The 17,637-nt window shown below is 37.6% G+C and overlaps 5 protein-coding genes across 7 annotated transcripts; 2 read left to right on the top strand and 3 right to left on the bottom strand.

Moving 5' to 3' along the window:
* Positions 1–3,318: 3,318 nt before the first annotated feature.
* On the top strand, positions 3,319–6,214 carry FH4 (formin homologue 4). Of its 2 annotated transcripts, none has more exons than NM_001332640.1 (2): positions 3,319–4,664; positions 4,767–6,194. In NM_001332640.1, the coding sequence occupies exons 1-2, from the start codon at positions 3,646–3,648 to the stop codon at positions 5,338–5,340; spliced, it is 1,593 nt and encodes a 530-aa protein (NP_001321805.1). In that variant the 5' UTR covers positions 3,319–3,645; the 3' UTR covers positions 5,341–6,194.
* A 688-nt stretch (positions 6,215–6,902) lies between these two features.
* AT1G24159 (Interleukin-1 receptor-associated kinase 4 protein) lies at positions 6,903–7,513 on the top strand (the record flags this gene model as incomplete). Its single annotated transcript, NM_001160889.1, has 2 exons — positions 6,903–7,024; positions 7,213–7,513. The coding sequence occupies 2 exons, from the start codon at positions 6,903–6,905 to the stop codon at positions 7,511–7,513; spliced, it is 423 nt and encodes a 140-aa protein (NP_001154361.1).
* On the bottom strand, positions 7,441–10,878 carry AT1G24160 (triadin). 2 transcript variants are annotated; one of them, NM_102262.3, is made up of 8 exons: positions 10,273–10,878; positions 9,917–9,977; positions 9,017–9,817; positions 8,472–8,912; positions 8,336–8,394; positions 8,129–8,234; positions 7,986–8,042; positions 7,441–7,913 (listed from the first exon to the last, which is right to left on the bottom strand). In NM_102262.3, the coding sequence occupies exons 2-8, from the start codon at positions 9,956–9,958 to the stop codon at positions 7,797–7,799; spliced, it is 1,623 nt and encodes a 540-aa protein (NP_173826.1). In that variant the 5' UTR covers positions 9,959–9,977; positions 10,273–10,878; the 3' UTR covers positions 7,441–7,796. The 2 variants fall into 2 exon arrangements, with proteins under 2 accessions (NP_173826.1, NP_001185079.1); NM_001198150.1 differs by having other exon boundaries at positions 7,539–7,913; positions 10,268–10,683.
* Positions 10,879–11,342: 464 nt separating this feature from the next.
* On the bottom strand, positions 11,343–13,194 carry LGT9 (Nucleotide-diphospho-sugar transferases superfamily protein). Its single transcript, NM_102263.3, has one exon. It carries the CDS (start codon positions 12,758–12,760, stop codon positions 11,579–11,581), a length of 1,182 nt encoding a protein of 393 aa, NP_173827.1. The 5' UTR covers positions 12,761–13,194; the 3' UTR covers positions 11,343–11,578.
* A 1,353-nt stretch (positions 13,195–14,547) lies between these two features.
* On the bottom strand, positions 14,548–17,630 carry IAR4 (thiamine diphosphate-binding fold (THDP-binding) superfamily protein). Its single transcript, NM_102264.5, has 8 exons — positions 16,820–17,630; positions 16,657–16,736; positions 16,182–16,259; positions 15,541–15,636; positions 15,376–15,447; positions 15,215–15,268; positions 15,067–15,132; positions 14,548–14,949 (listed from the first exon to the last, which is right to left on the bottom strand). The coding sequence occupies exons 1-8, from the start codon at positions 17,508–17,510 to the stop codon at positions 14,905–14,907; spliced, it is 1,182 nt and encodes a 393-aa protein (NP_173828.1). The 5' UTR covers positions 17,511–17,630; the 3' UTR covers positions 14,548–14,904.
* Positions 17,631–17,637: the final 7 nt, after the last annotated feature.

Raw genomic sequence — 17,637 nt, forward strand, 5'->3', positions numbered from 1 at the left:
TCGTCAATCAAAAAGAGAAAAATATGAAAATGAGTAAATAGATAAAAGGAAAAAGGAAGCAAGATTTATTTAATAATCCATTTAGAGATCTGACTTATAAGCCTGATCAGTTACAAATTATTCATAAATTCAAATAGGAATTAAGAGGCTAAACATTAGTTACCTCCTAACTAAATATATCCGAAAGCAGAAGCGATGGCAATGCCAGCCTGAACTATTATTACGAAACAGTACATGATCGTTAGGAAGCACCCCCACATCTTCACGATACTTATGATGAAATCAGTTTAAACGGTAACTTATGACAAAATAGCTTGTTCTATTTTTGGTGAAGGTGAAATGTTTGCATGGATGATGATCAATTTATAGTTGAACCATGCATAAATGATATCGGACTGTTGAAATTCTTTCTCTTCTAGTGAGACGGAAAGTAGTAATGGGCAGTCAAATTTAAAGATTAATGATTTGGAATTTGGAACGTTTTGTCATAAATGTGCGTAGAACCAACTTGGGCTTTGAACTCATGGAGTATTTGTATATGAAACTTATTGTTGTGTCCCAAACATTCTCATGTCTAGTGAAACAGAGTATTTAATTAAAATTTTAAAATAAATCCTCTAAGAAAATTTAAATATGAACGTGGACGAGTACTCTTATATGTCGTCGTACGTACTATAGAAACTGATTGAAAATGATATCGAGGAAACATAATTTGTCGATCGGTGTTGGAACCTTCCATGCATGACTCCAATTAGAGTTCTGGAACTTTTGGTTTCTCATTAGTCATGACTCTGATTGGACAAGTTCTAGTTTTTAACGACTCATGACTCTTCACATGCTCCGAAAGTTCATCAAAACATTTATCAAAGTTTTACATGTTTTTGTGAACAATAATTATCTTATAAAAACATCAAAACATTTATCAAAGTTCTATAAGATAATTATTGTTCACAAAAACATGTAAAACATCATATCATTTTGTGGGTTTATATTCAGGTTTAAAGAGTGTATATACTATATATATATATATATATATATGTCATAAAAACTATGAAAAAAGATCCGGCGACAAAGACGAGGAACGCTTGTCTTTAGGAAAATAACAAAAGTGATTTGTTTTGATGATATATTTTCGTAAATTCAAAACAGAAAGAATACGTTATGTAAGGGAGCTAAATGAGCTCTTAAGATGCTTAAGAAAATGGAATTGTGATCGATTGCGTACAAAACGTAAATTCCTATCTACCATTTCTAGTGGTCGGTTTAGCCATAGAATGGCCAATGTGATTAAGACAATTGTTGAAAACTGGTCACATGTATGTTACAATTTCCGGTACTATGTTCAAACAGAGAAACCAGAATGGATTGGTTACCTACGTATACATACTTTTAATTTTAAAAGTTTAGAGAGCGTTAGATCTAAACAGTTAATATAACTTAAACGTAATTTGGAATGTAACATCAGGAGTCACAAATGAAATGAGTAAATAGATAGTATAATTAAATAAGAAGCAAGATTTATTTAGTAGACTTAATAGCCAGATCGATTACAATAGGACATAATAACTCATAAATCCATATAGGAATGAAGAGGTAAACATTATTAACCTCCTAAATATCCTAAAGCAGTAGCCATAGCAATGGCAGCCTGAGCCATCATTGAAAAACATGATACGATCACCAAGAAACATCCCCATTTCAACATTTTCACGATATTTATAAACTCAGCTTAAATATGAAATTATTACAAAATATCTTTCTGGTTTTTAGGTGGGGCTGAAATGCTTCTAGCATGATAGATCAATTTATAGTTGAACCATGCATAAATGATTAAATGATACTATCAGACTCTTCAAAATTCTTTCTCTTCTCGTAAGTTGGAAATTAATAAAGGACAGTCAAAGATAAAGAATAAATGATTTGGAAATTGGAACATTTTGTCATGAAAGTGCGTCGAACCAATTTAGGCTTAAGCTCAAATTGTATATGAGCTTATTATAGAGGCCCATTCATTTTGTCAAAAAGAAATTTTTTTAAATATATTTTTTACTTCCTCCTCTGCAAACATGTAAACGTGGGACGAGTAGTCTTACTTGCCGTGTAAACTTAAATATTGGCCATGTTTGGTCCGTATCAATACAAGAAGTCAAGAAGAAGACGTGTTAAGAAAGAAATTGAGGAAACAAAGCGGTCGATGTGGAACCTTCCGTGACTCCAATTAGGGTTCTGAAACTTTTGGTCTCTCATGCATGACTCCAGTTATCATTAGTTCAATACCAATTCTAGTTCTTGACGACTCAAGTCAAGATCATTCAGACGGCCTTTTAAAATCTCTTTAACGTTCGAGACAAAGATAAAATCCTTTTATTTTTTCATAGAGAAAATTGTAAAAGAGGATAACAAAATAGAGAGAATTTGCTTTTAGGAATTTCCGATTGAATATGTAGTTGGTAAAGCCTAGTTTTATATAATTATATGTGGACGGAAAAAGATTCATTATCTCGCTTATATAAAAACATACCAATTAATTATAGTCTATAGTCACAATTCATCATATATTCTAGACTTTAAAAGTTGATTTTAGAATTTCTGAGAATCGAGAGGCAACAAAAAAAGTCTACAAATTTGACTAAGAAGAAGCAGGCACATCCGCCTTGACGAAGAAAACGGTTTGGTTGGGAATGATGGAGTTGACCGGTAGACAAGTTTCGTCGAAGAAAACAAAAAAAAATAGAAACACAAAATCGGGTTTAATTTTGCAATTTCGCTTCAGTAGAAGACTTGTTGAATTCAATAACAATTTAGTTTCGTTCGACGAGTGTAATAACGCGTTGAGCATTAATAACTATCGAGGGGCCATTAAGCATTAAATTACCATTTAATTACGAATTTTAGGGGTTGTTTCCTTCATCGTAGCTTATCAAATTACACACACTCATACGTTCACACCTTCCCATTTTTCCAAGAAAAAACTTGGTTCATATTTCTTCTAATTCATACGTTTTGTGATAGTATTTTCAACTTTTGTTTTAAAGTTTTTCAACATGTATTACCAATTCAATTTGGTAATCCACCATCATATATTTATATATTGCTCGAAAGATCCGGTAGCAGTTGAGTCTGTCTGACAAATTAAAACACTATTCACGATTTTTTTCTACAGTTTTACTTTAATCTTAAAAACCAATATTATTACAAATAACCAAGTCAAAGATAAGGTCAACCCCACCAGACAAAACTTAGTTCACGGCACAACAAGACTAAGCACTGAAGTCTTTGAGAGGAAGATTTTGAAAATCTCGTGCAAAGACTAAAACATCCTTCTTTACTATATATATCTTTCGCTCCACTACGAAGGTTATTTTCGTAATTCGACACAATTCCTTACAGAGAATAAGCGAACAGATCAACAACTACTCTGCTCTTACAGGCGACGACGTCAACAACAACCCAAAATACCAAAAACCCTCAAAAGTCTCAAACAAAACTCAAAACCCAACAATTAAAGAAACAACATTTCAATATACAGATTTACTTCCTTTTACAGATTTTCCTAAAAAACCGAAATTGAAACAAACAAAACCAAAAGACGTTACCTTTTTTCCATTGATTCCTCAATTCTCTAAACAAATGAGTTAATCTTCCATGGCTGCCATGTTGATGCAGCCATGGCCACCGTTTCTTCCTCATCTAACCCTAGTTTTCTTAACCCTAATCCTCTTTTTCCCTAATCAATCCTTTTCTCAATCCGATTCTCCTCGAAACATCGAAACATTTTTCCCAAATGACACAATCACCCCTCCAGTTCAATCTCCGGTTCTATCGCCGCCGCAAAACCCATCATCTTCGTCATCGGATTCAGACAGAGGAAATATCTTGAGGGCTGTGCTTATAACAGCAGCAAGCACTTTACTTGTAGCAGCCGTGTTCTTCTTCCTCGTCCATAAATGTAGGCGGAGGAGAAACAGAGTCGGTGGCGTTGACAACACCCTTCAACCACCGGTTCCTCCGTTGGCGGAAGCGGCTTTAGCTCGTGAAGGGTTTACTCGATTCGGCGGAAACGTAAAGGGTTTGATTCTAGATGAGAATGGTCTCGATGTGTTGTATTGGAGAAAGTTACAACAGAGTCAAAGAGATAATAAAGGTGGAAGCTTTAGGAAAGAGATCATCCACGGAGACGATGAAGAGAAGAATGTGATTTATTCGAAGAGTAAGAAGAAATCTGGACCGGTGACGGAGACTCCTCTTCTCAGAGGAAGATCTTCGACTTCTCATAGTGTAATTCACAACGACAATTACCGAAATGCCACCACCACTCATCCTCCTCATGTCAAGACTGATTCTTTTGAATTCGTCAAACCAGATCCAACTCCACCACCGCCTCCACCACCGCCAATTCCGGTGAAGCAGAGTGCAACACCACCACCTCCTCCTCCTCCTAAGCTTAAGAATAATGGTCCATCTCCGCCGCCACCTCCACCGTTGAAAAAGACGGCGGCTTTGTCATCATCGGCTTCAAAAAAACCACCACCGGCTCCTAGAGGATCATCTTCAGGGGAAAGTTCAAATGGTCAGGTAAAGCTTAAGCCTTTACATTGGGATAAAGTCAATCCTGATTCTGATCATTCCATGGTTTGGGACAAAATCGATCGTGGCTCTTTCAGGTAAGATCCATAAGAACCCTAATCGTTTCTTTCAATTTGAAGGGTTTAGTCAGATAAAAATGCCAACTTTACAAATTTGGTTTCTTCTTCTTCTTCCTACAGTTTCGATGGCGATCTAATGGAGGCTCTGTTCGGCTACGTGGCGGTCGGAAAGAAATCTCCAGACGACGGCGGTGATAAAAAGCCTAGCTCAGCCTCACCGGCCCAGATTTTCATACTTGACCCGAGAAAGTCACAGAACACAGCAATTGTGCTCAAATCCTTAGGAATGACTCGTGACGAGCTTGTGGAATCGTTAATGGAAGGTCATGATTTTCATCCAGATACACTAGAGAGACTCTCTAGAATAGCTCCAACGAAAGAAGAACAATCAGCGATTCTCCAATTCGACGGTGATACGAAAATGCTCGCAGACGCTGAATCGTTTCTGTTTCATCTTCTAAAGGCGGTGCCTTGTGCGTTTACTCGTCTTAATGCGTTACTCTTTAGAGCTAATTACTATCCAGAGATCTCAAACCATAACAAAAATCTTCAGACGTTGGATTTGGCTTGTACAGAGCTTAGGTCACGTGGCTTGTTCGTGAAGCTATTGGAAGCGATTCTGAAATCTGGAAACAGAATGAATGCAGGAACAGCTAGAGAGATGCTCAAGCTTTTAATCTCACCGCGCTTTTGAAACTTTCTGATGTTAAGAGTGTTGATGGGAAGACGACTTTGCTTAACTTTGTTGTGGAAGAAGTGGTTAGGTCTGAAGGGAAGCGATGCGTGCTTAACCGAAGGACTAACCGTAGCTTTAGCCGTAGTAGCAGCAGTTCGATCTCCGAGGTTATATCGAAGGAAGAACAAGAGAAAGAGTATCTTAGACTCGGTTTACCTGTTGTTGGAGGGTTAAGCTCTGAGTTCACCAATGTTAAGAAAGCTGCAGCTGTAGACTATGACACTGTTGCTGCAACGTGCTTGGCTCTTACGTCTAGAGCGAAAGATGCTAGACGAGTGTTAGCGCAGAGCGAAGGAGATAACAAAGAAGGAGTGAGGTTTGTGAAGAAGATGAATGAGTTTCTTGATTCGGTTGAGGAAGAAGTGAAGTTAGCGAAAGAAGAAGAGAAGAAAGTGTTGGAGCTTGTGAAGAGAACAACAGAGTATTATCAAGCAGGAGCTGTGAAAGGAAAGAATCCACTTCATTTGTTTGTTATTGTTAGAGATTTTCTTGCAATGGTTGATAAAGTTTGCGTAGAGATCGCAAGGAATTTGCAGAGGAGGTCATCAATGGGGAGTACTCAGCAGAGGAATGCGGTTAAGTTTCCGGTTTTGCCTCCGAATTTCATGTCGGATAGATCAAGAAGTGATTCGGGTGGATCAGATTCCGATATGTGAGTTTGCAAAGACCATTTTTAATCTTGATGATCATATTGTTTAGAGGAGAAATGATTTGCTTGGTTGTAAATAATAGAATCGTTTGGGGTATTTGATTATATTTTTTTCCTACAAAAAAAACTTTTTGAAGTGTTAATAAGATTTGATAGTCCGAGACTCCGAGGTATTTTTCTGCATAGTGTTCATAAGAACAGAGTATTGCAATTTGCACTAATTCATATTATGAATCAGTTTTAGGATCTTTGGTTACATTTTCACCAACCTAAAATCTGATGGATGAAACAAATTCAGCCCTTTTACAAATTTCTCAGAAGCAGTCTAGGTCAAGATTGCTAATGATTATTCTATTGTTTTTCATTTCTTGCCATGTCGTAAATTCCTGAATTTTTAGTTTTAGACTTGATAAAGACAGACCACGAAGTCAAGACTTTGAATAGACAAAGAAAGGTTGTTGATTTGAATATTGTTTGGTACAGTAAAAAAAAAAGAAGTCATTCTAACAAGTCGCAACCAATATTTACATCAGGAAAGAACAAAACAAGAAAAGCAAAAAATATTCTGCTGATTTTCTATGGTTTAACAACATTAGTACTCAGAGGGTGGTGCAGATCTTAACCACGATGGCTTATTCTGCTTGACGAGTCCACCATATTCACAGCTAGCTGGTCAAGTGTTTTACAACTTCACCTTCTGGTTCAAGGACTCACCAGATGGAATGGACTTATCTTTCTCCTTTACTTTTCCCTACGACCACACTTCTTGGTCTTCACATATTCCAAAACCAAATTAGTTGATGACACAAACCATGTTGGTATTAACATAAATAGCTTAATATCAGAGATATGGGCTTTGGTTACTTCAAAGATGATGCTACTTTCAAAAGCATCTCTCTTGACAGCTGAAACTCTACGTAGCTCCAAGAACAGCTTAATGCTACTACATGCTACTCGTGTGTCTAAACCACCTCTACTTACTTTTCTGTACAGGTACATTTGGATATATATCACTAAAGCTCTCAAAAACAGCAAGAAAGCACAAGCTCTGATGAAATCACATTTGGTGTTTTCATTCTGGAGACTAGGTCGAAGACTGATATAGCCAAGACATCATTGCCAATGGAACAGTTCTTATTGATTGGGTGCTAGACTGTTAAGTGAAAGGATACATACTGCAGGTTGCTTGATGAGAGGCTCAAGCCTAGGTACCCAGAGGAGCAGCTGGCAGTAGTTTTGCGTGGCTTCCTTTGTTTGCATTTGGTTGCAGCTTTCAGATCAAACGTGTCGAGCATCATTCAATTCTTAGACAATGTGGCTCAGTTTTCTCACAATTTGCTTGGCATGGTGAAATCTCCAAAAATAAATGGAGCCAACTCAAACCACATAATCATGGGAGAAGATCAAACCCATGATGGTAACACTAAAATATCATCAGAAGAAACTGAATCTACAATTCTATCTAATGGGGTTGTAGAATAACTGAGTAAATTATCTGCTGAACATTAACAAGATTGAATCAATCCACTTCTATTATCAGAACAACATTATCATTGGGTTCTATACACATACATAGGAAACTGTAAAATATAACTATCTCTTATTACTCTTATTACTCCTTCCACGACTAAATACTGGTAACTAGAGACTTTTCTATATAACAACAAGAATACAAGATCATTGGCTCTATACCCCAAGACTGATGGAACAACATTGGTGGCGATCTTTGCCAGAAGATCAGATTAATACCGGATGGATATAACTATCATAACACTTTGTCTAAAGAGCTTTTCGATACGGTCCGCATTGGAAGAGAACCCTGCACAGGTTTTGCTTTCGGATTAAGAGAGTCCCTCCGCGTTTTGGCATCAATCACTCCTGCCTGTTACACAAAAGAAAGCAATGAGACCAGAATATATCTTCCGGGATTCAAAAAGTGAAAAACTTAGTAAACCTTTGGGTTCTTCTGCAAGCGTGTCTTCTCTAAAGGTCTTGCACCAGACTTGGAAATCTGAAAACCATAAAGAAAGCATTAGAGTACGCAGAGATTGTTAGAGTAAACCTCCATGTTTGGTTTGGTTATGAGAGAGATATTACCTCCTTTTGTTGTTTCTCAGCGGTTTCATTGCTTTTGAGTCCATGAGATGGAGAACGATAGGCGGTAGTACCACTTCTCTTCTCCATGCTACTTGCTTTTGTAGGCCTGCTTATTTAGGACAAGAACCAAACTTTAAGACTCAAAACATAAGATGATGACCTTCAGTAAACCAAGCAAGGGACCACCAGTCCCATGAGTATATATACCTGCCATTTTCCTTCTGACGAGTAGCTACTGACGGAATAATTGTTGGCTTTGCAGGATTCTGGTTTTTAAGAAGATGATCAGTTGATAATCTTTCACAGTTGGTGAATTACACAACATTACTTAATACTACTGTACCTGCTTTACTGCTGTGTTTAGCCCGTCGACAGAAGACTTGAAGTCGAAACTCTTTTGAAATGATTTGAATGCACGTTTGACAATGTCTTTATCTCCCATTCGCTCCATGATCAATGATTTTCTAGTGCTTGGAAGAGCAGTAGGATCGGAAGCAGGTGGATCCAGATTCATAGAGATATGCAATGACTTTGGAGCGGTTTGTTTTTTACTCAGTAAAGGCGAGACCTTTTCCTTCTTCAACGAAGAGTGAGATGTAGACAATGAAGTTTTTGTTGGAGCTGGCTTGTACACTCTTGGAGTTGCAAACCCTTGTGGGGATTTTGACATTGGTGCTGCTGGTTTCTTTGTTGCTTTCATCATGTTTTTCATCTCCTTGCTCGGTGGAGTTTTCCTACTCGTTACAGTTTTGTTAGTTTCCGGTTTTCCCCCCACCTGATTAGGCTGTAGACAAGAAAGCAATAGACCAAAATGAAGACACAATTACATACAAGAACTACGCTCTTTATCTCTATTTTAAACACATCTGAAGAATTTGAAAACTTTACCTTAAGAGAGCCTCTCGTAGGATTAATCCGCACATTTCCATCATTCTTCTTGATTAGATTAGGCTTTTTCTCTTTCTTCACCACCTTCTTCGTCGTTTCATTTGCATCCACAGTATCATTTTGTAATGAAATGTCGTCTCTCACTTCTTCTCTTACTTCTGTCTCTTCTTTCTCATCCTCTTGTAAAACCTCTTCTGATCTCTCCTGCACATGGACGACCATTTCTATCTTCTCTTCCTCAAGAGCAATCTCCTCTGCTTTCTCCAATACTGGACTATCCACACTGTCCTTGACTTCGTCTTTCACCGTATCAACCGAGCTTTGACATTCCTTGACAACAATAGTTTCTTCATTACTCTCATCAATACTCACTTGATTCACTTTAGCAGTAATGTCAGTCACATGCTTATCTTCATCACAAGATAATTGCCCATTACAACCATTATCAACCTCAGACTCTACCACCACCCCGCCATTTTCGCATTCCACACTCTCCTGATCTGAAACAATAGATCTAAAAGATGCGTTCTCGTCCATTAGTTTCTCCTGATCTATAATCTCAGCTTTCCTCTCAGCAATCTTCTTATAATGAGCTTCAAAATAAGCCTTCTTTTGAGCAACTGATCCTGGAGTAGCACACTTGCCAACTTCCTCCAAGTACTTATTTGGAGAGAAAGCTGAGAACTTCTCCCATGAAAGTGAATCATTCTCAAACCTACCAAAAGAAACCGACACTTGCAAGCTCGGGTTCGATGAAGCCACCGCCTTTACTTGTGTATCCTCCATCAAACCATAAAAACCCTAAACCATGGACAAAATGAATAACACCCAAATCAAGTCCAGAACGTGGAAGATCTCACAAACACAGAGAATAGTCAAATGTGTGAATAGTGAAATTACCTTATCGTCAATAGTGGCAACACCAACTTGCATATCACCCATTAATGCTCAGCACAAGAACCTTAATTCACACAAAATCAAGTAAATTTGAATCAAACCATAGCCATTAATATCTTGAAGAAAGATCTAGTAGCTACTTTCACTTTCTCCTTTTTGTAATTCTCTAAACCCTCTTAGTGAGCAAACTCAGATTCTTGTAGACAGTAGTGTGTACTTAAAAAATGAAGAAGCTTTCAAATAATTGAAGAAACAAAAAGAAAGACCAAATCTTCCATCAATGATTGAAAAGTACCAAACTTCACTTAGAAGGAGAGAGAGAATCTAAGAGAAAAGTGAAATAATGATCCAAACCTTACCAGAAAAGTGAAGATAACCCACAAACCAAAATTGTTGTTAAATTCCCAATGATGATCCACCTTTTTCAAGCTCTTGTAGTTGCTGCTTCTAGTGGACACACAGAGAAAAAGTTCTCTATAGTAAAAAAAAGTTGAAGACTTTGAACAAAAAAGAGAAGACTTGTCAAAAGAATAACAATTATTAAATAGTTTTGGTTCACTCAGCTGAAGAAAGACTCTTAAATGCAGATTTAACAAGGGTGAGAGAGAGAGAGATGAACACAAAAGCAAGAGGAAGAAGAAGAGATTAGATCCGACTCAGATCGGAAATGAAGACAAGAGTCGGTGGGACCATTTAGTAGTCTAGTAGTAATATGCAAGTGATAACTTCGAAGCAATCAAAGAGAGAGATCAAGAGACAAATAACACTGTTAAGTACTACTTCACGAGCTTCTTTATGAGTAAAATATTTGATTAGAAAACACTAATTTTAGTAAATATAAAATTGGTGTAATAAATGTTATGCCTCCTCTTCTCAGGACACCTGTGTGGATGTCAGGGTCCCCATAGATTCTTCTTCTCAGCGGTGAAACTCAACTACACACGAAAAATAGTTATGAACCAATGGTCTTTGAATCTGACCCGATTTTTGATTAGCCATAACAAAAACGTAAATGGGCTTTAATACAGCCCATTAGTAGTTTTCAAATGACGGTGTTTTGTCATGTAACTGTTTTGTAACCAAAACATTTATGATCTTTCTTGACCAGGTTTAATAACATTGCGAGAAGACTTGGAACTTGGAAGAGATAAATGAACAACTATAATTGCTTCTCCAATACCAAAGCTTAGATTCCCAATGAGTCAAAAGCCATCAATGTCATCACAAACCTTGTCACATTGATCATAATCTTTTTAGCCATTTTTAAGACATGTACACATTCTAGACTACTTGAATGGTCTGAATGAAAAGTATCTCAAAAGAACATGACTTAGGCTCTGATAGAGATTGATAGAGTTCGTTGTGAATATTTCTACGGATTAATTCAAAATGAGAAAACAGAGTATGTACTAGATTAAACACTATCAAATTGGCACTTCAAGATGAGTTTTATTAAGAAGAAAAGATTGAAACACAAGAGCGCCAGAATGACAAAAGAATTCTCAACAAAAAGGATCATCAATGGCTTTTCCACAGCCTAATATATATCTTCCCTCTCTAAAATAGATTTGTACAACAGAAAATCAAAGAATCACTCACCTGAACAATGATATTTCATCTGTAATACAACAGAAGATATTGAAAAAGAATGTAACTTTAAAACTCTCACAAGAAGCTTGAATCATCAGTCAACTCCGACAGAGAAGCAAACCCAAGCAGAGACTGATCTTTAGCTCTCTCAATCTTATGCTTATACAAATCATATGGCTCCCAAAGATGATCCAACGGACAAGGCCTCTTCTCATCAAGTCTAACCCATGGCTTACCTTTACCACTCCAATGCAACAAGCTCACAGGACCAGGATGCAATGACCGACAACTTCCTCGTATATTGTCTCCTCCTAAACCATGTTGGTTCCATCTATGATCAATAGCTTCAACATTACCCGCAAACACCAAAAGAAACGGTGGTAATGATCCAAGATCGTAGATTCTCATCTTCTTCTGCAATTGCATCCATTGCTCTAACTTCTCTCTGTAATTCCCTTCTCTCCATCTAACAAGATCCATCACCATCACTCCTGTGTTGAAATAGCAAGGCTTTTGACCCGAGATTAGACCCGGTAAAGCCGGGTCTGACCAGAACCCGGAAGTGAAATACTGAGTGAAGTTCGCGTGACAATACTCCGGAGCTCCGATGACTCGTGACCCGGTCAAAACCGTGTTCCAAAGCTTTGTGATATCATCCACAGTTATAACATCCGAGTCAAGATAAATGACTCGTTCAACACTTCGATCAAGAATATCTCCGAGATAGTTCCGAGCATAGTTCAACGGATTCTCCAAAGCTAGTCTAATCGAAGAAGATATGAGATTGATCACCGTATCTTCCCTAAAAATGTAGACTTTAAAGTTCAACGAAGGAAAAGTCGACCTCACGAGTTGACTCAGAACACGAGGACTCGCAGAGTCAAACTCAGCAGCGATGAAATGGAAGAAGACGTTCTCTGGACAAGACGCGTGGCGAAGAACAGAATGAACGGCTGCGATTGATCCACGGAGATACTCTGAGTCCAAAGTCATAGCGATGTGAACAAGCGAAGGATCATTAGAACTAGAAGAAGACGACACGAAGTTCTCTCTGTTCACTGATGAAGATACACACTCCTTGCCGTTTCTATACTCCGGAGCTTCCATAAACGGACCAAGTTTACTAAACCCATTATTACCTCCTCCGCCGCCGCCATCACCGACACTCGTGATCCTCGCCGGAATCAACCGTATACCAACAACAAACGGTAACAGAGCAATCAAACACACCACCGTCAAAGAAAAACGCGACGACATTACTAAACAAAAACGCGTTTGAATGAATCAAAGATTAAGACTTTATCAACGGCTAATGATTTAGCATTGTGAAAGATTAAGTAAAGAACTGAAAGAATGTTCCTTTTTGGAAGTTTTGTGTCTCTCCACAGAGATGGAGAGATAAGGAAAGAGGAAGAAGAAGAAGAAGAAGAAGAAGAAAGATTGGTTATGAAAGAGTCATTTTTGCTCATTGTCATTGCCTTTAACTTTTGATGATTTTGTTTTCCTAAATTAGGAGAATACGAATCACGCGCGTATTAAAAAAACGCGTGAGACGTCATTAAGGCTTAGTCGTTAAGGGAAAGTGTTGAAGAAACAAATCCCTAAGACTGTAATTAACGAAAAGGTTAATTACTACAAGATTTAGGTGAGTTTTAAGGTCTTGGCCCATTAAGGCGGTGCCAGCTGTGTAGGTCGAGGGAAACAGCTGGATGATTCGCTTTTTGGTAATTGGACGGTTGAGATTAAACGATGAGAACTCAACTTGTCACGTGCGCTGCACACCTATTTGCTTGTAATGTAGTAATGGCATTGGAAAAATGTTTGCTAATAAATGTTTGTTTGCCAGTGGAAAAATGTTTTATTTTTTGTGATTTTCGTACTGGCAAGCATAATAAGCAATAATTACCCTAGACAATATTTCCCCAGGAATGTTTTTGGAAAATAAATAAAAATAATACTATCCTTTTTTGCCTTTAATTTTATAGATATCAGATTTTTGACAGACAAGCAAGGTATATGTTCATAAAGAGTATATATTTTTCCTAAAGAATGTTAAGGAAAATTGAATAATTTCCTTTTACATAACAAAACGGTAGAGAAAAGCACTGGATTTTGTACAACCAAACAAGGAAACTATAGATTCACTCACATGTCTCAATCATTTAACAATGATTTACTGTTATAAAAGTTAATGCAATTTCACAATTTGTAGAAACTAGTACAAGAATTTTAAGAGAAATCAATATCAAATGTTAGGATAGTTTTTTAAACTATGGTTTCACCGACGAATAAGACTCGTGACTATCATTCATAATTTGTTTTCTCAGAAATTTCATTAGAAAATATATATGTTTTTGTTGTCGGCACATTTTATTGGGATATTAAAGTTGAAGTTTTGTTCTCTTCTTAGTGTTAGTATATATATTATTGGGCTGTTGGTAGCGACTACCAAGCCAATTAAATCCGAATATTCCCGTTGGGTAGTGCAGCTCATGGTCAGACGTAACATCTTATTATATGAATAACATTTTCAATAATACCATTCATGTATCACTTTCTCGAGTTTTTCTTAAGGACTTTTTCTCGGATATGAGAAGAGAACACGATGAAGATTCCGTTGAACATATTTGATTTGATGATATAGAGAGAATATTCTTGAATAAGTTAAAACACTGAACACTATATAATATATAAACTTGTTACTTGTCAAACTAATTATTTACCGAGTAAAAAACTAAGCAAAGGTTTGTTTGGTTTCTATTGGCTTACAGAGAGAACCAAATGCTTGGTTAACAAAGGAAAAAGCAATCAATCATCAATGTTCTTTTGTAGTGATTAGTTGTTGCAAGAAATCTAATCTAATTTAAGTATTAAGAAAGAGAGTGAGTGGCGTCATAGAGTTTACCTATTCAATAAGATTTGGTGTTGATGTGGGGGATGATGAGAAAGGGACTTGTAGAGTAGAAGCAAAGATTATTCAAGTTAGGTGGTGGAGACATAACTATTCATGTGGTTTTATTGGTACCGACGCAGAAGTTGGTTTTGCCTTTTTATTTTTATATATATTAGATAACGAATTTAACACGGGGTCTTGATGATTTTGTAATCACATGTCGACATTTTTCTACTTGAGACAAAGAAGCTGATGATCTTTCTCTTAACTACTCTCTGCTTATTTCTCTAACTTTATCTCACAGAGTGATATCCGAAGCTTCTTTTGCTTGGTGTCAAATTGAAGTGTGGGAAACAAAAGTTGGCAAACTGGTGAAGCAATGGCTTTACACTTGAAATGAAAATACAAAAAAAAAAAACCAGAAATATTTTTGGTAGCAAGTTAAAAAGATTTGTGTAGCCTTGCCTTCTGATTTATTGAACCAATCATCTCCTTGGGAAGCAAGATTCTATGGAAGTGTTACTTTGAGTTCTTTTCTGTCTGCTCCAAACGACTGCAAATTTCAATGGAGGAAAATGCGTAAATCTCTAGATTCATATGCCAACAACTACCAACGCCACAGGGTTACAAAAGAAATAAATAGATGTGAAAGAGTGGGATGTGATAGTACCTCAACTCCGCAGTCTTTCACGTACATGTTTGTGAATAGCTCAGATGCATCTGGTATCGGGCTCTCCTGAAACAAGTTAAACAGCAAGGAATTAGTTCGTGTTTTGATAAATAACAAGGACAAAGATAGAAACAATTAAGATTATTACCTTGGCCTGAGCTACGGCGTCATCTACTTCTTTCCTTATCTCTTTCTCCATGTCCTTTAATGTCAAAAGAATTTTGTCATTTCCATAGTCAAGTTTGATGGTTGTATGTATAATTTTTTTCAAGCTTTTTGTCTGGAATGGGAAGGTGGTGAACAGGGTACCTTAAGCTCTTTTTCGGTAGCTATGTCATGAGTTAAGAGCAACTTTCGCACCCTTTCAATTGGATCACGCACCTAAAGGTAACACCGATGAAAACTTTACAGATTAAAAAGTTTCAAATTGCATATGGTTGGAGCAGTAGTCTTACAAATGAACAAAGAACTAACCTGTCTCACGCCAGAGATTTCATCACGAGTACGGTAAGTGCTTCCTGGGTCAGACATAGAGTGACCGTGGTATCTGTAAGTGTCCATCTCAAGGATCTGCGCAAATAATGGCAATGGTATGTTGGTCATAATCACTAGGTAGAGAATGGATTATAAAAATACGATAAATGTCAACGCTATGTGATTGAATTCACAAGATCCAAAATGCTTGTCCCATTTGTGTTGGTGACAAAATGCAAAAAAGGAAAATTGGTTGGAAGCTGAAGTCAACATGGTATAATTTCACTTCATAAGTAGGTACACACCAAAAACTCCAAGAGATATTAGTGATATCTACTTATCTAGTACTTTTAATAGAAATCCTAGGAGCTTGTCAATCACGCCTGTCACACTCTCCCGGAAACAGCAAACAAATTAACAACATAGGTACTTAAGAAGTCTTGTTTTCTCCAAATAAACCTCGTTCAATCCAAATCTAGGCTAGGTAGAAGTTACCAGCTAACCATTCTCCCCAACCAAAGTAGCATCACACATGCAAGTAATAAATGATTCTACGAATTCTTAATTTGCATAAAATGCTAAGAGTCATATTGATTAGGTATCGATTTCATAAAACCAACAGGAGCAGCTGTAATACTTACAATAGGACCATTCTTGAGAGCATGCTCCTTGGCAAACTTGCACGCCTGTTTCACAGCCAGTGCATCCATACCATCCACCTAGAAAACAAAGCAAAAGATAATCATTCGTTAGCTTTAAGTTCACACTCTCACCAATCAGAAAAACAACGGATACAATTCTATTGGGTAAAGTAATAAAAAACTGAAGCAACTTCTGTAAAACAACAAAGATAGAGACTTTGGAGACAATTCCTTTTGGTAGTTCTCACAAAGTTACACTTGATCCGAACACACAACTGTGAAGGTTTGTCCTTTCTCATTCAATTTGTGTCTAAAACCCTATCCTCACTACCTAGCTGTTCCATAGTCGACCCAGTGGTCTAAAACACACAAGGAAACCCTGTATCAACTAAAAGCGTGCTATAGACAACTCAGTCTCATCAAAGCAAAAGCATTGTAAAGCTCAAGATCATGCCAAAAGACAACTCAGTCTCACCTTCAAGCCAGGAACATAATCTCCACGCTTGAAATAAGCCGGAGACTTAGCCGACCTCCATGTAGCCGTTCCCATTCCATCTAAACATCAAACAATCCAAATCAACACAAAAGTCTCAACAATTCCACCAAACAAATTACAATTAACCAAAAAATAAACTCACAATGGTTATTCTCGCAAACAAGAATCGCAGGCAAATCCCACAAAGCCGAAATGTTCAAGGCCTCAAACAACTGTCCCTGATTCGCAGCACCATCACCATACAAAGCAAAAGTCACAGCCTCATCCTTATTATACTTCTGAGCAAAAGCCAAACCACATCCCAATGGAATCTGAGCACCAACAATCCCATGTCCACCATAAAAGGAAGCATCTTTCTTATAGAAATGCATAGATCCTCCTTTACCATGAGAACAACCAGTTTTTCTCCCCATAAGCTCAGAGAAAGCATCAACAAGCTTCCCACCACGACCAATGAAAGTACAGTGATCACGATACGATGTGATAATCGCATCTTTTTTGGTAATCGCCGCTTCCATTCCCACCGCTAAAGCCTCTTGACCATCGTACAAATGACAGAACCCACGGATCAGCTTCGCCTTGTAAAGAGAATCTGCTGCGATCTCCATCCTCCTCATCCGAGCCATGTCACGGAAAAAGGCTAAGATCTCCTCCGATGAAGTCTCGACGGAGCGTGACGGTGATTCACATAGATGCGATGTGAAAGGGACGGCGGTTTCGATTGTGATCGGTGATGAGTCTGTGGAAACATGACGGCGGATGGAGGAGGGCAAGGCGGTAATCGCCGGCTTTAGGAAAGTGTTGGATCGTGAAGAAAGTCGTGATAACGCCATCGCCGAAGCTCTCCGATTTGCTTTTAGAAATTCTCTTTTTTGCAGTCAAAAATCGAATCTTTTTAAAGTGAGGGAAAGAGTTAGGAGAGGGCGAAGCGTCGTTTATGGAAAAGGTCAAACCTTTTAT

Source organism: Arabidopsis thaliana (genome assembly GCF_000001735.4).
Source record: "Arabidopsis thaliana chromosome 1 sequence".
NCBI lineage: Eukaryota > Viridiplantae > Streptophyta > Magnoliopsida > Brassicales > Brassicaceae > Arabidopsis > Arabidopsis thaliana.